Source organism: Haliotis cracherodii, unplaced genomic scaffold (assembly GCF_022045235.1).
Source record: "Haliotis cracherodii isolate W230 unplaced genomic scaffold, xgHalCrac1.p SCAF_1, whole genome shotgun sequence".
NCBI classification, from domain to species: domain Eukaryota; kingdom Metazoa; phylum Mollusca; class Gastropoda; order Lepetellida; family Haliotidae; genus Haliotis; species Haliotis cracherodii.
The window spans coordinates 61,076,389-61,097,351 of NW_027266264.1; the positions used below are offsets into that span (position 1 = coordinate 61,076,389).

Consider the following 20,963-nt stretch of genomic DNA (forward strand, 5'->3'; position numbering starts at 1 on the left):
CCTATCGTCTGACGTAATATATACTCACACACAAAAGAAATGCAAGTCGAGTATGCAGTATACATGTTATTTATTTTCAACACTAAAGACAAGAAATACTAATAGGGCAACATTGACAAAGAATTGACTGAAGACAGTTTAATGGATTAAAAGGCAGATGACATGATTGTTTTTTCCAAATGTTAAGGGCTTACACAGTGTCTGGTCAATACCCAAAATGTCAGACAATACCTGGTGTGACCACCATTAGCATTGATCACTGCCACACATCTCCTGTACATTGAGTGGATCAGACGATTTGTGAAGGCCCTAGGGATCCTCCTGCACACATCCAGAGCAGCTGTGTTCGATGGGGTTCAGATCGGGGCTGAGGGCTGGCCACGGTAGAACACGGATGTTGTGTTGTTGCAGAAAGGCCATGGTAGCTCTGGCAACATGGGGGACGAGCGTTGTCCTGCTGGAAAATGTGTTGTTGATGTTGTGCAAAAAATGGAACAACGTGGGGTCTGATCACTTGGTCGATATACCCTGAGCAGTGACGCTGTGTCCCCGACCTTGACCAAAATTCAGAAAGCACATGGGTCCAAGTCTCGCATTAAGTCCAATCCCTGCCCATATGATGACGCTTGGTCCACCCCATGGATCCCTTTCCACAACGATTCTGTCAGCGAAACGATCACCGCCAAATTCTGACTTCTTCCGTCTGCATGGGAGACACAAAAGCGACTTTCATCAGAGAAGATGACACGCCTCCACTCACGATGACGTCAATTGTGATGACCCTGTGCCCACTGAAGTCGTGCTTGTCGATGCCTTGGTTGGAGAACAGGACGATGTCCTGGTCGGCGACATCTGAGGTTGTTGGAACGGAGACGTCGGATCCCAATGTCCAGGCTAATGTGTCGATTATGTGTGCTATGGTCTGTCGAGCACTTTTACTTGCAGTTAGGAAGGGATGTCGCTGGTGTTGACGGGTAATCTGCCGATCTTTTTGAGGTGTGGTGACCCTAGGACGACAGCTCCGAGGAAGGTCATCTGTGGTCTGTGTAGCATTGTATCGATGCTGGAGACGGTAAATTGTTAACGTTGAAATGACGGGCAACATCTTAGACAGACTCTCCAGCTTCCAAACGTCCGATAGCCATGATAGCCTGATTTCTCTGACCAAGGAGTGGTAGGTCCAAGAATCGGCCACAGTTTTATACCTACTACAGTTCGTGACAGTTCGTGCATTTTCGATTTCGCGAGAAATGGGTGCATGATACCCACATACTCATTGAAATGGTGCGTTTTAGCGATTCGTTTTTTATGCTGCGTTTTAACTCGGGGCTTCCAAAATGCAACCAAAAATATTGATAACACCATCAGGCTTCACTACATGCTAAAACTCGTATCAATTAATGGTTCCGTGTTTGTTACCTATTTGCTTAAAACCACTTGCGTTTCTTTTGCGAGTGAGTATATAATAATGCGCACATTCCAGGAAAACCTGCAATGTTAAGGTATTGTTTGTAAGAACAGGTTTTACGACGGCAGATTTACGAATGACATTATATCATAAAGACGTCATCACTCTTGTGTGATGTAGGATGGTAAATATCCTGTATTAGGAATGAACATAAGAAAAACAATGTTTATTCCTAAAACAGGGTATTTACCACTCCCAAGAAACGTTCTTTATTTTTTACTTTGGGCGGCTTTATATATCGAGTTAGTCAAGTCAAGTCAAGTCAAAGTCAAAGAAGTTTATTGTACAAAAGGCCACCGGCCCATATACAAGAAAGAGTTACGCATATAGATACAATTACATTTGTTACACATTGGGATATACACGTTGTTTGATTAATTCATTTCTTTTGGCTAATGCATGCTTAATATAAAGAGAAAGATTTAATATATTTGATTCGTTCTTTGTCGTCAGCATAACTACAAAGGCGTTTATCGGTGACATTGCTATTAAATAATCTTTTATATATTTCTTTCGGAGATCATTGTAAAATGGACAGACAAACACAAAATGAATTTCATTTTCTATCTCTAGCTTACACAATGGACAAATTCTTTTCACTTTTTCAATGGACAGTTTTCTTCCTTCATTTACAAATAGGTCTAGCAAACCAAGTCGATATTTAATTAACTGTTTTCTTAAGTTTTCCGTAGTGAGTACTGATAAATATATTTCTGGTTGAAGTAAAGTCTTGAAAGTTTTGTAATATTCATAACGCGAACTATCCTCTAAAGTGGAGTGCCATTCTTGGTAGAACATATTTATAGACCGATTCCGAAATTCATTAAGAAACATATTTACATTTCCAACTGACTGACATAGCCATATAAAACCAAAACCATGCGAAAATAAAAGATTTCTTATATGCGATGTCCAAGTATTCTTTCCCATGTTATCTAAATGTAGAAGCATGTTATAGGCTAATTTGGGGAGACGTTGTTCATGCATATGAAGAATTTTAAACCAGTATTTTAAACATCTGATCTGAGAATTAATATATAATGGGTATCTACCACATTCACCATAAACCATGCAATTTGGTGTAGAAGATCCGACACAAAGAAACTTTTTACATGCTAATAAATGAACCTTCTCTAAACAGTCATAACGTTGAAATCCCCATACTTCAGAACCATACAATAAAATTGGTTGTATCTGGGTATCGAAAAGCTTAAAGAAGATATTAGGTGACATCGATCCCACTTTATGAGAAATAGACATTACACTTATTAAAGCTTTCTTTGCACGCAAGGACAAGTCAAGGGCACATTTTTTCCAATTCATTGTGTGTGAGAACCAGATTCCTAAATAAGTGTAGTGATCTACTATATTGACTAACTGACCATCGAATGACCATCTCTCTTTCGACGCTATTGGACCACCTTTTCTGAAGATCACAATTTTAGTTTTTTCCAAGTTTACGGATAATTTCCATTCTTTGGTGTACGTACTTAAAATATTTAATTGCCTTTGAAGGCCGACAACAGTATCTGACACTAAAATGACATCATCTGCGAAAAGTAGCATTAGTATTTCTATCCAATCTGGGAACATTTGGATACCATGTTTACCACTGGCAGCTATTTCGTAATATAATTCATTAATGAAAAATGAAAATAAGATCGGACTCAAAATACAGCCTTGTCTTAGGCCCAAAGGACAATCAAAGAAATCTGTTAAACTATCCCCACAACGAACACATGATCTCACATTAGAATACATTGATTTTAGAATAGTAAACATTTTCCCACGTAAACCAGTTTTTCGTAGACATGTCCATAGCTTAAAGCGATTGACAGAATCAAAAGCCTTTTTAAAATCTACAAATGCTACATACAGTTTATGCTTACGCCGTGACAAGCTTTTTTGAATAAGTGCATATAGTGTAAATACATGATCTACGGTGGAATAACTTTTTCTGAAGCCAGCTTGAAATTCAGGAATCTTATCACGCATGGTCGCCCATTTTGAAATTCTATTGTTTAATATTGTAGTAAATACTTTTCCTAAAATGCTCATTAATGAAATGCCTCTATAGTTATCTGGGTCACTCCTGTCTCCTTTTTTATGCAGGGGGATTATTATAGAACATGACCAATTGCTTGGGAAAACACCATTTTCAAATAGCTTATTAAAACATTTGCAAAGAAAAGGCATAACTTCAAACTTAGAACACTTCAACATTTCGATAACTACATCATCAGGACCAGCTGCTTTTCCCTTCTTGAGGTGATTTATCGCATCTAATATTTCGTTTTCAACAATGGGTGAATCTAGCAGAACTTCATCAACATCCGTGTAGCTTTCACTAAAATCATTTTGCATATCATCAGTTGCCATAGTGAATATTGCATCATTTGAAAAAACCTTCTTAAAATGACTAAGCCACTGCGACTTTGTTATGTCATCTGTAGCAGAAGATCTATTCTTAATAGATCGTACTTGTTTCCAGAACGCTGAAGGGTCGTTAATAGACTTTTTCAGTTTGTCTTGTCTATGTCTACGCATATCGAATTTGTATTTCCGACAACAACCTTTATATTTATTCCTGCTTTCGCAATATTTTTTTCTGTCAAGACTAGTACGGGTTGTTCTAAATCTTCGCAGCGCTTTGCGGGCGTTACGCCTTGCGATTCTACATCCAGTATTAAAAGTTTTAGTTTTATCCATGTTCAGTTTTAATTCTTTTCTCATACAAGCTGCTGAAGTTAGCATAATTTCAACAAAGTCATCAATTGCCCCCTCAATATTGTTATCAAGTTTATCTAGAAGTAACTGTTTAGAATATGTTATACTTTCTTGTAGTTTGCTTAGAAAGTTGTTCGAAAGTTCTTCATTCCATATTAGTTTCTTCTTAGTGACACCCTCATATATTAATTTGGTATGTGTTTGATTCATATGAGGGAACTTACAGGTCAATTCCAAAGGTAAATGATCAGATTCTAGACGATCGCCAATATTCAACATCTTAATATAATCGAAGAAATCGGGGGAACATATAAAATAATCATTAACGCTCGCACCTTGGTTTCCACAATAGGTAAATTCTCCAAGGGTATCCCCATACACTCTCCCATTGACAATGAACAACTGAAATGTATACAACATATCTAGCAGTATCTGACCAAATTTATTTATAACGGTGTCATGGGATTTCCGATCTCCAACACATACGTTTTCATCTTCTGGGTATGAACAGTTACTATGAACAAAATCGTTTTGTATAGTCAGTATGGTTTTACTCCGCTTTTAGCAATATTCCAGCAATATCACGGCGGGGGACACCAGAAATGGGCTTCACACATTGTACCCATGTCGGGAATCGAACCCGGGTCTTCGGCGTGACGAGAGAACGCTTTAACCACTAGGCTATCCGACCGCCCCTTTATATATCGAATTCACATATGAAGGGAAAGGGATACCAGCAGGAGATGTCGTTAATCCCAGACACATCTGTGGCGAGACACTTCCCCCATTGTTTCCCACAGTTGCTGTTAGGTTGATTCGGCCTCCATCTGAAGAAGGTTACATTGTCTCCATTCGAGTACTTCCAGCCGCCTTCCACATTACACGCGCCATCGAGGCGACCTGAAATTATGAGTCGGTTAGGTCATCTAGTTTAGCTTTCTCCAATATAATATGACATATATCATTTTTACATCTACTTTTATAAGATTTCGGGTTCTGCAAAAAAAAAGAAAACATTTCCTCAAAAAACATTTCCAATTATTATTTACCATCGTACATTGTAGTGCTGTACCCGTACAGTTATGAATCTGAAAATAATACTCTAAAAAGGCTATACGGAATATATTTACACAAATAGGGGATAATGTAATATAAATGTTAAGACTATGTATGAGAACACAGAAACCTCCTTCTCAAGAACGCTGTCTGTAGGGTGTCATTCATGATTTTGAACACTTTCAAGGAAGGTCGATTAGTCTCTGTTGACCATTATTTCTGTCAATACTACTGTTTCTGCTTATGATACAGTTGAGATTTACTTCATTTTCTTCATTGTTTGTGTGTGAACTAGCAATGCTGCGTCTGCAACGCGCTGAGCCACTACCTGCTCTTAGCATGCTGGAAGGAGGTATGGAATGGCCAAAACGTCGAATGCTTCACAGTCTGTTATTAGCAGACTATCGAAAAGGTGCCAACAAACCAAAACGTTAACGATCTTCCCCCGTTCAGGGCGTCCCAGGTCCCAGGTCAAAAATTGACCTTGCTTTTAGTAAAGATTTCTTATTTTTATGGAAATGTTTTTGTCGCTTTGTATTTCTATCATAGGATTGAGTAATACGAAACTGTATTAAAGGGACAGATGACAAAGTGAGGATAGATACTGTTACATTCGTTGGCGTTTCATATTTACATCAGCCCCATATGCCTCAATAGCGATTTTATATTGATAATTATTCTCTACATTGGTATGTGTAAGTATGTGTAGTGGCAGAAGAAACTGTTGTAAATATATTCATTGTAATCGTCAGTGACAAAAGGTGATTGAACTACTTGGGTATGTGCTTTCATGACCAGATTAGAGCAGCAGTCAACAGCAGTTAACAGAAACGAATGGAGCTTCTACACGTTGTCGGGATTGGACAGTTTCTATAAGGCTGACAGGCCAAGATGGCAATTCGGGGCCCTTTTCGACATGACTTGCTTCTGATCTACTTGCCGAGTTCGGTTTTGATAATCTATTTGGAAACAGACTTGAGCTTCCTGCACAATTCTGGATTCAAGAAGGTTGACAGATTTAGTTCCAAACATTCAACTGTGACAAAATTTTGAACATTTTCTAGTAAGGTGAACAACTGTTTGTGACGGGTGTTACTGGCGGGACAGGATATGCTGATCTCTTCGCGAACACCTGGCACCACCATTATTGGGTCGTGATTTATAAACACTTGCGTATTATATAGTCGGAATCGTGCAATGGACTCGGCTTCAAGTAAAGACTTCTTACGATTATGGAAATGTGTTTTGTCGCGTTTAATGAATGTAACATCTGAAAGTTGTCATAGAGAAAGATGGAAAAGAGAGGATTACTACAATATGTACACTTCTTGTTGTATCGTATTGATACTATAATATCTGCCCTAATCTGCTGTCAGGTTATAACTTGCTGCTAGAAGATCATGGCTGGATGTGTTGCCGAGTGGATTCGATTAAATATTCTCTTCAAGAAAAGAAACGCAATACGGATATTTTTGGCCATAAAATCAAAATTAGCTGACCAAGAGGTGCAGAATGAAGAGGATTAATGTGTTGTAGTGTCAGCGACAAATTTCCCGCATCAAAATGATCACAACAAGGACCATTAGTTGGGAAACAGGCACCATTCGGAAAAACGCACCCATTGCATTAACAAAAAGGCCATGGAGCTGGTCTACCATGGTCTACAGTATAGCCTGTCTAGACAACGACAACGCTGATGTTCTCCCCTGGCCCTCAAGCTCCCCGGATTTAAACCCGATAGAACACCTGTGGGATGAATTGGATAGACGGCTACGCCGAGGTCAACCACAACCGAAGACGTTACAGCAGTTGGCTTTTGCGTTGCAGGTCGAGTGGGCTACCGTTCCCCAGGATGTGATTCGCATACTCGTCTCTTCCATGGGCAGAAGATGTCAAGCCGCTATCGATTCCAACGGGGGACATACGCGTTATTGATGGTAGCTGACCTTCATCTTAGACTTTTCCTTTGTACCGATAACTGAGATGACTATAATAACTAAGTGTTCTCTCCATAACATTTTGGCTCAATACCTTGTATTTTCCTACCTCACACAAATCTGGCCATGTGTTTCATTTTTTGAATTGTATGTTATCTAATGTAGTTAGTTAATTGGTAATTATTCATCACATGCAGCATGTGGTAATACAGATAAAACAGGCTCAGTCACTCGCAACAGTGACAAATGTGTAGACATAATAATATATTGGTGATGATTTATACATTCAAAGAAGGAAAACAAAGGCAAAGGACAACTTCTTATGCGAGACTTTTCGTGAGACTACTTACTGGAATACTTTGGCCAAATGACAGACACAAATTCGTCCTTTGCACTTGAAGTGATTCTGATAAGATGACCTCCCTCGGAGACACAGGTGCTTGCAGCTTCATTGTGAGACGTGTAGGTGTCACCGTGTATTTTGAAACACACATTCACCGTGGAATTATAATCATATCCAAGATGACTTGGACAGCCATATCCATCTGAAATATAAATTCTCTACAGCTATGGCAACTCGAAATGGTAACGTCAAACTGGAAATGTTGCTCAAACGAAACATGTGATAACATATCATGTACCAGTCATACTCTCATCTTTTTTCCACAAGGAAACATTAAGTGTCACAATCTTCCGAAACAATATTTACATAAGCGAGATGTCACATGTATGGTGACTCTCCAATCGTACTCTCATCTTTTTTCATAAGGAAACATTGAGTGGCCACAACCTTCCGAAACAAATTTATTTCACTAAAGGAAATGACACACTTTGTGCGAATGGCTTTTAATCCAGGCAGTACCTATACCTATTCCAGTGAAATCGATTCCAGGATCGAATGTCCGGATTAATCAAAAGTCTACCATTACATTATCGATATCGATGCTGGTTGGTCAAAATAATGTTATAACCTGCTATCCGCACACAAATGTTCGTGTGAAATGTCTTGTTAATTTTGATATATCTAATGGAATGAGAGACCTGATTATTTATTGAGCATTCTTTAGTGGCATAGTAGAATTAGATATAACCCATCCATTAGGTGGTGTTAATCTTAACATGTGGATGTGTGTTACTTAAACATGAGATGGTCAAGCGTAAGATTGTCCTTGACCTTATAATTTCTAAGACAAAACAATTTCCAACTTACCTCTGTCGGTGTTGTAGATGTCGAGGTCGGCATTGGTGTCACTTCCCCAGAAGGGAACCTCAAGCCTGCCTGGGTAGGTGTAGCACTGTTTGTTGTACCTGTCGTAAATCAGCGAGACACACTCCTGGTTTTTCAGACAGGAGTTGAAGCAGTCAAGCACATTCTCGTCACTTCCTGGCGGGTCTATGTCCGAGGGGAGGAAGTGCAGCAGAGAGAGGTGTATCTGAAGTCTCACGAGCGCCATGAAGCAATATCAGGCTGTTTGGATAAAGGTGGCAGGCTTTGAGTTTCAGAGGAAATATGTTAGCTCACAACAGTATTTATATACTCAACAACAACAGTTCCTGTGACACCACTATTTTAGTGTATTTTTCAAACAAGTAAAGTTTGGTTTTCAATATTGTAGTACATGTATGGAATCAAGTCACAAAAACGCAACTGCTACAGAAAAGCATGCATTCCATGCAAAAGTTCACTTTTATGCAAGCCCCATGCATTTCACTACCCAAGATAGGGTATAAAGACATGTGCGTTTACGGGATTCCATATGCATTGTTTAGCATCGTGCTGACAATAACCACTCAGAAAAACAACGAAATTACGCAATTATTCAACATTACGAAATGCCACGCCTGTCCGAAAATGAGCGTCTGCGAGCCATTGGTATGCTTGAAGCAGGATCGAGTCAACGTGATAATGGGAGACAATTTAACGTCCACAGAAACACCATTTGGTGTTTATGGCAACGTTGGCAACAGACGAATGCAGTCAGAGACCATCCTCGGAGTGGTAGGCCACGTGTAACCAATAATCGACAAGACAACTGAATTCGAACTACACACCTACGAAATAGATTCCAGCCAGCAACAGTGACTGCAAGAAGCAGTCCTGGCCTTCTACGAATAACTTCACAACCCGTACGTCGTCGCCTCAGATGTGCAGGGATTGTCGCCAGAAGACCCACCAGACGCCCAATTTTGACAGGAAACCACCGTCAAGCACGTCTACAGTGGTGCAGACAGCGTCTACGCTGGACGGCCATTCAGTGGGGGAAGGTTCTATTCACTGACGTCTCGTTTTCACCTCAGCAACAGCGATGGACGTATTCGAGTGTACCGACGTCGAGGTGAACGTTGCGTCAATCATTGTGTCATGGAAGAAGATCGGTTCGGGGGGCGGCAGCCTTATGGTATGGGGTGGGATTACAGCAGGACAGGGGACCCGTTTGATAGTGGTAGAGGAAAATCTCAATGGACAGCGCTACCGCGACGAGATCATCGGCCCTTTTGTTTTACCGTTTTTGCGTCGTCATTGCCCAGACATTACCTTTCAACATGACAACGCCCGACCTCATATTGCTCGACTTGTTCAGGATTCTCTTCAACAAAACAACGTGAATGTCATCCCCTGGCCGGCTCGCTCCCCTGATCTCTCACCACTCGAGCACATGTGGGATGAGATGGATCGGCGCTTTCGACGTCAACCACGTGTTCCACAGACACTCCAGGAACTTCGAAACATGCCCCAGCAGATATGGACAGATATCCCACAGGACATTGTGCGACGCCTGGTCCATTCCATGAGACGAAGATGTGTTGCTTGCATCGCAACCAGAGGTGGTCACATCCTCTATTTATTTGTAAATTGACATTTTGGCATGTTCATGGTTTTTTTATGAAATGGGGCATTTTCTGAAGTCAGTATGGCAAATTAAACCATTTGAACACTTACAGGTGTCTTTCATCTGTTGCAAACCGAAATTGTTTCAGGTTTGGTAAAAAAACATAACTTTGCATTAAATCTTATTCAATGTTACAGGAACTTTTGTTGTTCAGTATATTTTCAAAATCTCAGGCTGTATTGAGAAAAGTGACAGATTATGAGTTTTAGATGACATATGTTGGGCTGTTATCAATATATCAATATATATCGTTTTCAGAAACGTTATTTTCTCGAATACTGCATACTATAGGTTGGAGCTTCGCTGATCATTTAATATATTAAAGTGATGATCTTTTGTATAATTATCTCTACCATACAAAAAATTTGGATTCAATTTCTTTTTATACTGAACCGCCTATCATGCGTAAATACAAAACGAGATACTAAATTGAGGGTAACTGTTTGTGGATATCTGACGTCAGCCTGCTGTTGATATAAGCAGTGTTCTTCCATCATACACTAAAGGCTAGACTCAATAAACCATGTTGGAAAAATTTAGCAATTTCGAACCGATTATGTTGACATATAATTCTAATCGATTTAGCATATTAACGTTCATACTAACCAACACAATCCTATATATGTGGAGTGTATTCATGTTGGTCAACATGTTATTAACAGAAGTAAAAATATGTTATTTGCTTTTCACCACATTTTAGTTATGGTCTCAATAGGTCATACGAATCCCACACCTGACATTATATTATATTTCACTTTGTATGGGTTCTGTTTCTTTTATATGTCAGAATGCACCCGGAATCCAACGAACGCGATGAAAATGTAGTAAGCATAAGCATATACTGTTTTTAAATATTCTGTCAGTGACATGATAAAGGTTAGGTTTTAAGAAGAACGTCCGCGCGGGAAAGAGCAAACCTATCATTGCTTCATGTAGCCTAGACGGAAAATAGACAATTGAAGTAGTTCCATATTTAAATATCGAGTCTCTATGCATCCATGTTTCCAACTCAATAACATAAACAAAAGCAATCAGCAGATTTCATATTACCCTTGCTCTATGACATGTTTCGTGCTGAACTCGTCTATGGTATTCAGATACGCGTAAGTCCTTGAAACAGACACGTTCTGTACGTACAACTGATCATGTTACCTGTTTCTACCAAGAAGGGTATAGTAAATACAGTAGAACATGCACAGTTTGATTACTACCTCTGTTCAACCTCTGTATAATTCAAATACCTATCTCTACATGAGTAAACACATATTGCAGTTAGTGTGTTATGTACACTCTGGTTCAAGTGTCAGTCATGTACAAGTACGTCCATGTGTATATCTATAATATTACTTACAAACCGGAGAGTAGCTGTTCGGATACGGCAGATGTGTGGTGAAGCAGGTTTAGGTATAAGAAAGACTCTCTTTTGTTGTGTTCATCCATCACACTTAAATTTTATAAAGCAATTAAACCGTCATGGGTTTGTTAAGTCATAGTATAGACCTTCATTGTCGGGTCAATGCTAATTAGTTTGCAGGTAACTTCGGGCCAATAATGATGTGTCTAATTTTAATGATTACAATGTTTTCCACGTTTTTTTAGAATTTAATTGGTTATACATATAACCTTCTCTCAGAATGATCAATAGTCAATTCCAACGCACTTGTTTAGCACTGAAATGATTTGGTAAGAACCAAGGAGTGGCTGAACAGTAACATATGTTCTACAAGAATTAAATACTGTAAGGCATGTTAAAATATTAAGGATTGAAGAAAACACTTTCCCTCGGTTTTGGTAGACAGAGCATGCTCTGGGGAGAGGGATGCTCAAGGCATGCTCAGTCTACCAAAACCGAGGGAAAGTGTTTTTCCATACTTATAAACCGTTTGAATTGATTAAATGTTATAACGAGCATCTATAAATGAGGCGCTTCATTATAGCGCTTCCTTGAAGACGTGATATCATAACATGCACGTGAAATTCGCTGACTTGCCAGGCGGTCAAGAGCACTTGGATGTGTCAACAACAAAAACACAACTAAAATTACTTTTAAATGAAAGTGAAATCTTCGGTCTCTAAATGTTTGTGTTGCAATATTCCACTTCTTTTAAACTTTTCAAAACGAAAATTCGCAAATTTAAAAGGTGTCTTTTGCTTTACAAGATTTACGACTTTAAACAATCCAACTGTTACACAGAGGTAGTTGTGACGTAACGGCTAGCAGTTACTTCACGTGCAAATTGTGTAACATTGATAACCACTTGTTTAAAAGCACATGTTTTGAAACCTCGCTGTCCTTTCAACAGAGACTCTGAAGTGGAAAGATGAGCGCCGACGACTTTCATTTTGTTACCCAGTCTTCATTCACTGTACACATGACATTCAATTTTAATTGAATTAAAATTATGAATTGCTACTTGTAGTCATTTTTTCAGTTACTTGGTTAAACCTGGGATTTGAGGTTTTACATTCAAAGTAAAACCTCCAGAACGAAAATTAAACCTCATAATAGGTTTTACTTTGAAAGTAAAACCTCACAATAGGTTTTAATGCCTATAGAAAGAACGCTCTTACTTAATAGAGATCAATGAATAGGTTTATAATGCTTGGTTCAAAACCTGGAAATGGATGTATCAGGCCTTCATTAACCACAAGACCGTAATTGTTCATTACATTCCTCCTGCCTCATGTATGGCAACAATAAAACAAGTTGTTAAAAAAAAGTCGGCAAACCACCATTGCTAATGATATATTAGAGTGGATTCATCAATAACCGATCATTAACTTAGAGTTGTCGCGGTGCTGAACAAACGATTGTGCCTCACCCACAGAGAAACGATTCGTAATTGTCAAAGATTGTTAAGTACACACTCGTGACAGTAAATAAATAAATAAATAAATAGACACATTGATTGCATTTAGGTGCATTGCCAACAACACATTAAACAGCACTTGAAGAGTGTATTAACACTTAGGGTCCAACCATTTGATATTCTAGGGACGGGTTGACCCCTGTGGTTTTATCGAAAAAATAGATTGTCCCATGTCCCATGAAAAATAATAAAAACAAAGGGAAAATGAATAGCTCAATCGACTTCAGTTCAAACCAACTGTTCTCTTAGCACATCCTGTCCTCACGTCTGTAAACTCTGAAACATTTACATAAATAGAACTTTTATTAAACTCTTTCAAACGACCCTTGCAATGACCACATCCTAGTTTAGAAAATCTGCTATCTTCTACTGGGTACCAACAATCGCTATCTGCCCATTGATTCAACCAAGATACACATTGGGAATCTAACGATTCTTTGTTGATGGATGTGTGCTTTAAACAGTGTAAAGTAATTGTCGTCATTTGTCACACTATCATAATGTCATATATATTTACATTTGATTATATCCCCTGGGCTTCAAGTTTCATGACGACATGTTGAGATGACTTCTTGAAACAGGCATGATATTAAGGGTTCGGGGGATTTTCTGATTACGATTTTTGTGAAGCGTAGCTAAACTCTAATACATACGACAGTTCACTTGAACTTTCCGGATTTTGAAGCCCCATACAACTTGATAGAAAAAGTGAAACCACAAGTTGGTGCATTGGTGGAGGTTTGAATGTATGTGTATATGAATTCATGTAAGCAATAAATTATATAAAACCTTTTTTTTACATCGAGGCAGTCACTGCTTAGCTTATATCGAACTACTGTTTGTGTCTTTGAGACAGTATTACCTGCGACGTGGGTTATGTCAAATATAATTCATTCTTGATTGTAACCCGCTAAGTGCCAACAACAAGAAAGATGCAGATCACATCTATGAATACGTTCAACAATTGGAAAATTTATCTCTGGATCCTCATTTGTTATGGGTGACTTTGATAGCAGTACTGTTAAGGGTACATTTGAGTCACTATGAGCAATATGTAACTTGTGCTACTCGTAATTCAGAGACGATAGATATATGAGATGGCAACGTGAAAAGATGCTTACATAGCAAGCGACAAAGGTCCAGTCGGGGCCTCGGACCACTATGGAGTACATCTGTACATCGTATCCCAAAGTACAAGCAGAAAGTAAGGCTGGAAAAGGTAATGCACGAACCCTGTTTGCATATTTTTCCTCTGCTTTTAACACCAATAAACCAAACAGAAGCTGACTCATCTGAATGTCAACCCCATCTCACTAGATTTAGTTTCTGCTTTCTTCTCAACAGATCACAGCATGGTAAAGAAAATACATCTTATCTGGACTATTCAACACTGGAGTTCTCCAAGGATGTGTTCTACCTACAGTACTATTCATACTTTACGACAATAATTGTGCCAGCACTTTTCACAAATGGTCAACGGTGAAGTTTGGTGATGATGCCGCAATTAGCAGCCTACTTTTCGACAGTGAAGACACTTAAAAGAAGATATTGGCGCATGTTGTGATGACTTTTTAATCATTAACGTGCAGAATAAAAAAAGAGCTAATTATACACTTTCGATGGAAGAAATCACACATAACACCAGTGACTGATAACGGATATTCGGTAGAAAATGTAACAGATTACCAATATCTGGGGACATTCTTAGACAATCAACTGACTTTTCACGAAATATGGATGCTGTATATGATAAATGCTCATCACTTCTTCACTTGTTAAGAAAACTGAGAACTTTTACTGTTGACTGTTCTGTCGTGTCACTGTTTTATAAAAGCTGTATTCAGTCTGTTTAAATTTTTGGCATTTAGTGCTGGTATGGACCAATCTCACTACAGGACAAAACCAAACCGAAGAAAATCATTAATTTTGGAGGCAAAATATCAGGATGTCTTGTCTCGACTCGACTCGTTCCTCGAGTGCAAGTTAAAATTCTTGACTAAATTCCCTTGATTTGATTTCACCAATCCCAGGAATCTGTGACATTCATTAATTTCCTGTGTACCTACCCCTTGCCTCCAGTTACTTTAGCATGTTAATAGTAGCCTAATATTGAATGCCTGTAGCCTTTGACGTTGTGTTATGCACAAACTATTACGCCTTTCATCTGAATATGTACATCTAACGCCTACATGTAACATATGTTATATTTGGGATTACACTCTCTTTGTAAAGTACAGATTCTAGAACTAACACCTTCATGTTCTGCAGTCATACTGGAGTGAAAAAGCTTGTTATGTACACACGAGGGTAGTAATGACAATAATCGCTGAAGTCGGTGACATAAACTAAGGATGAAGCCAGTAACCTGATGGTTCGAGCTTGTGGCTGGATGGTATTTTCCCTGTGGCTTTTATTGTGTTCTGAATGGTATGACCTCTCTTGAAAACTACATCAATGTTGGCCTGTTTCTTTAAGAGTCTCTTGATTTTGTGGCTAACTGTTCCCAAGTAGGGGGGGCTGATCACAAAGGGTGCAGACTGTTGACGGGGAGATTTCTGAGATTTCTTGGTGATGTTCTGTATCGTCTGTTGTACTATTTGCTCAGGGTAGAGGTTATACTGTGTAAATACTTGTTTGAGGTGGCTTAGTTGAGTAGTTAGATGTTGCTTCGTAGGACAGATGTTGTGAGCTTGTCTCACTAGGGTTGAAAAAATTCCTTTCTTGACTTGAGGTGGATGGTTAGAGGCATAGTGTATGTATGACTCCAGACCATCGGAAATCTACCCACACAGATCAAAACATACACTATGCCTCCAACCATCCACCATGTCAAGTCAAGAATGAAATTGTTTCAACATCTGTTCTATGAAGCAACATCTAACTACTATACCACAGGATTACCCATGATACGAACATGGGAGGGCTAACAAGACTAGCTCAAATAGTAGGCAAAAATGGGATAATCCTTGGTGACTTTAATGCCCACAGCCCTCTTTGGGAAGACAGGAATGATTCGTGCAAATACGGCAAAATGATAGAAAATGGGTTGAGGACGACAATCTCATAATTCTGAACAACGGCAGTCACACACGTTATGACCAAGTCCATAATACGTGGAGTTCAATTGACCACACAATTGCCACCAACAATGTCGCGACACATTGCCAAAGGTAAGTCCATGATGACACTTGGGGAAGTGATTATCTTCCTATACTCACCTACATAGGTAGCCCACCTTAATTAGAGGAACAGCCCAATCCTTAGCCAACATGGGACTTTGCAAAGGCTGATTGGCCTAAATTCAGGAAGAAATGTACATCATTCAAATTGCCTCGGACAATCCTGATCTTTTTTGCCAAAATCTCACCTCAGCAATTATTGACGAAGCTGAAAAATCAACTAAAAAAACCACAAAACTTGCAAAACTCCGGTACCGTGGTGGAACAGGGAAATAGCAAAAGCAAGGAGACTGAGAAAGAAAGCCCTTAATAGGTTAAAAAGTCCGAGCTGCCAGGACAATAGTAACACAGCTCATGAACGATTCTAAAAAAGTGTCATGGCAGACCTTCTGCAAATCTCTGAATGAAAAAACAAAAGCTAAAACAGTCTGGAGCAAAACACACGCAATCAGGGGTAAGCGTTAACCCACAAAAACTCCCAAGTTAGCCAACGCTGACACAGTCAAAGAAAAGGCCAACATTCTAGCCGAGCACGTCTCATCTGTCAGCAGCAACACAAATTGCAGCAAAGAATTCAAACAGGAAAAAATGCTTATGCTGAAGATATCAAAATAGCCGCAAAGCAAGCATCTGGTATACAATATACCATTTACTGTGAGTTTGATGATGTGATATAACATAGAAAAGGCACAGCACCTGGTCTTGACCCAACCAGTTACGGGATATTGAAAAACCTACCTGATCAAACCAAAAGCTTACTCTGTGAGTTGTATAACAAGATATGGTCCAAAGTAGAAGTCCCAAAAGCATGGAAACATACTGCAGTTATCCCGCTGCTAAAGCAAGGGAAAGTCGAAGCCCTACCCAACTCTTATTGATCGATCTCACTCACCTCAAGCATGTGCAAAGATATTGAAGCTATGGCTACGAAAAGGCTCATGCATCACCTTGAAACTGGCAACCACATCAAACCTGACCAAAGTGACTTCAGGAAGGGACACTCGTGTCTAGATCATATTCTAAGACAGGAAAATGAAATATAAAAAGCTCAATTAACAGATAATACCTAGCCGCAGTATTTCAGGACTCCAGCAAAGCCTTCGTCATGGACTCCTCACAAAACTAGCACAAAATGGAGAAGAAGGGAACACAGGTCGCTATCAGTTAAAATAGGGAACAATCAGTCTGATCCTATGTCACTGGAGAATGGCACGCAACAAGGCAGCATTATAAGCCCAACCCTGTTTAACATCATGATCTATGATCTTTTTGATCATGTCAACTCTCCAACCCCAACTTCTAAATTCGCTGATGATGGAGCAATTTTGGGCAAAGCTCAGAGATATTTCACAAATTAGAAAAAACTCAAGTCAGCCCTGGACGGAGTAGATCAATGGTGCAATAAATGGAGATTTACCCTTTAAAGTGAAAAAACTGTTGGAGTTCTATTCAAACGCTGGGGGGTGGTGGGTTGGGGGGGATTCTATGATACCCCGTGTTTCCATAAAATGCAAATCAATCAAATTCGAAAATATTTCTTGGGGTGATCCTTGATCAACACCTCATTTGACGCAAACATATAGAATATGTGGAAAAACAGATGTCAAAAAGACCTGAACGTATTACGGGCAATTTCAGGCACATCTGAGGGCACATCAAGGGACACTCAGCTGGACCTCTACACATCACTTATCAGATAAAAAATAGAGGCCTTTCACTCAGCATCAAATGCTGTCTTGAGCCGCCTCGACAGACTACAATTCAAAGCCCTAATGCTGACCAGAAGCACAGAAACAGGCACTTCAATAGAAGCACTACAAGTAGAAACGGAAGAACTCCCACTGAAACTAAGAAGAGAGCAGGCAATATTATCGTTCTGTGGACGAACTTCAAACCCTTTGGTTAAAAACGTATGGCAGGACAAAAACACTCGCCTGCCTGGTGGTCAGTCAGTATTCACGGCTGAATTGGAGGCAATTCATCATGCACTCAAACTCATACCGGATGGCGTGAGATACGCATTTGAGAAAGCTGGTATCAAACACGTGTATGGGTCGAATTCCAGTTCCGTGACTGGCTACTCCATGGTGATGACCTAAGGTACTTACCTGACTTTAATTCAAACATAAGTTGCTTGTGCTTGAGTCGATTTCACCTAAGTCTGAGGCGAAACTGTACATTTTAGAGCGCGTTCTTTGATCTTATCTAGATTGCATTATCATCATTACTTTTATAATCCACAGACAAAGTCGAATGCTTTTGTGGAGGGTAACGCTATGTATGATCAGTAAGCACTAAGGCAGAAGACTTCATTCATGGCCGTTGTTTTCTTTATCATTGAGACAATGAGAATAGACAAAATATGCTTTGATTCGGTGCTAAAATGGTACGAATTTAGGGAATGTAAGAACAGATGACTGTACTCGTGTCTATCTAAACCATTTCCAGCTATAGTATTTTCGAAAAAACACACTTAAGCTTCAGACTGCTGAAGAAAAAGAGATCGTCTTTCTGGTCACAGTTTATGAAATGCTGATTAGGAGCAAGTTATCGCATTCATAACTTTAATTGTACATTAGAATTAAAAAGTTTGGTTGTGAAAAGGGTGTTATAACTGATGCTGTGTTTTATTTCTTCATCATCTCAGCGCAATGTTCTTGTATAAATGTAAGCTGAAAATTATTGCCAACCACGTTTTGTACATTGAAAGAATGACTAATTAGCTCATGGATTTAATTTCAAACACATGTAATTTTACTCGATGAGTGACTTTTCGTAGAATGCATCGATTTGGTCATATAACTGTACTGTAAGCAACGACTGTATGGTTAACTGTTAGAGTAGAGTTGAGCGTCATTAAACTCATCCTGAAACTTTGCACACTCTTAATTGAGGAGTATTGTTGTTTTTCTACTGTGTTTAATTCTGAGAGTTTCAGTCACCACGAGTACACCTGTCATCGATGTACACTGAAATGATACCATTATGAGTCCAATATTCGTGTGTTCGTATATCATATATAGCATTTATAAAGCGCATGTACTTCCAACTTGGATTGCTGCTCAGCGGGCGCTACACAATATCATTACCCCTGTCAATTAATGTTATTCTCATCTTACTGAGGAGTAAACGACCAAACTTGCCTGTGAGGCACTTGAAAGTTACCAGTCACATAAGCATCAAATCCTACCGGGTACCCTTTCACTGCTGGGTTAACAGGGGCGTATTTTGAACAAAGTCACCTGCCAGTGGGGACACCACATGCAACATGTGCTTCAGCAGGACTAAAGCTCAAGAAATTCTGGACAATCACTTACTTATCCAAACAACAATGTGTCAGCTCCCTGTATGGGCAAAATTAATATTCGGCTATTCCTATCATTTATTTAATTTGTCAAAACCATCTGTTGGTAAAATGTTTGATGCAACCCACACTGCAAATAGCATATCTGTATAAATCTGTTCATTTCCCGACAATTCACGGGAAAACGTTTAAAGGAATAGTTAGTGGGATCTTTATAAGGTGAAGGTGACTGTTTATGAGTATCATTCTTTACATTTGTCCACAGATGACATCCCTCCGAGACAGGTGCTTGCAGCAGCCGTTGTATAGTGTTAATCTTACTGTATATCTATTTAACATTAAATTAGAGTAACAACAACACCTATTTGACATTAAATTGGAGTAACAACAAATGTGATTTGCAAACAAACATTGGCTGTATAAAAGTGTTATTTACTGCTAATAGATATAATCAATGTGTAAAATATGGTCGTAACTACCAGTTAGTGTGTAGCTTTGGTTTAGAGCGATAATGCTTAGAGAAAAAGAAGTCGAGCAATATTACAGGTGTATATGATGTTTCTACAAAGTAATTGTAGTCACAGGCTGAAACTTGGGGATAGGACATTTAGGCAAGAAGAAGGCATCCCCATAGGCACACAGTGAGCACCACCACCACCCCACCCCACACCCCACACCCCACACCCCTTACCGCAATCATCAAAGCGGCGTTAAACCCAACTCATTCTGCTTTAAGCAAATATTTTCATGATTATGAAAAAAGTGTTGTCACATAATGAATCATGTTCATATTTTTAGCAAAAACACCACTTTAAACTTTCGTCGCAATACCTGAGTCCAGAGGATATCATTAAATGAAAATATATAAGGATAAAATGGTTATGTATCAAATGACTACAGTGTCCTTACTATTGCTTGAAAGCACACGTCAAATATGTTTCCCATCAACAAAGAATCATTAAATTTCATTTGCCCAACGGTGAGATCGGGACAAGTCTTTTCCAGCCATCCTCTTGCGCTGTTCTTGGTACTCGATGGACTTGCATGCTCTTTCTACCAAGATTTCAAAGAGCGTCATAAAACTCTTGCTCAGAAGTTGTTTGATCAAGTTTACAACATTCAAGGCCTCAGTAAAGCTTCCAAAATGTTTTATCGTAGCCATGTGGAGGACATTTCCAAATTTGACGCATCAGTGACAAAAAAGTATGTCCGATGCAATTCCCTATTTTGACTTGAACCATATATTCCCATATTTTTTCAGCTAAACAATCGACTTGCCTTTGCGTGTGTTTGTGACGGGTGCCACGGGTGGGGCAGGATACGCTCATCTTTTGCAAACACCTGGTGTCATTACTATTTGATAGTGATTCACAAACACATGTTCATGATATAGTCGGAATAGTCGTACATTCGACTCTGTTTTATGCAGAGATTTATATTGGATATGGAAATTGTTTTGTCGCTTTATTTACAAATTTGGATAAAAATTTTGAATCAAAATATAGGTGGAGTAACCGGATTGATGGAGCAA

General features: G+C 39.1%; 1 protein-coding gene across 1 annotated transcript; it reads right to left on the bottom strand.

The window, feature by feature from the left end:
* Positions 1 to 4,892: 4,892 nt before the first annotated feature.
* Positions 4,893 to 8,642, bottom strand: LOC139469267 (hemolymph lipopolysaccharide-binding protein-like). Its single transcript, XM_071251780.1, has 3 exons — positions 8,399 to 8,642; positions 7,539 to 7,733; positions 4,893 to 5,095 (listed from the first exon to the last, which is right to left on the bottom strand). The coding sequence occupies exons 1-3, from the start codon at positions 8,640 to 8,642 to the stop codon at positions 4,893 to 4,895; spliced, it is 642 nt and encodes a 213-aa protein (XP_071107881.1).
* Between the last annotated feature and the right edge of the window lie 12,321 nt (positions 8,643 to 20,963).

Bases quoted from the DNA above. Each gene is read 5' to 3' on its own strand.
- LOC139469267 (XM_071251780.1), bottom strand. From the start codon at position 8,642: ATGGCGCTCGTGAGACTTCAGATACACCTCTCTCTGCTGCACTTCCTC. The intron at 7,734-8,398 runs GTAAGTTGGAAA...TTTATATTTCAG, and splicing joins CATCTACAACACCGACAGAG to ATGGATATGGCTGTCCAAGT. The intron at 5,096-7,538 runs GTAAGTAGTCTC...TCATAATTTCAG, and splicing joins CATTTGGCCAAAGTATTCCA to GTCGCCTCGATGGCGCGTGT.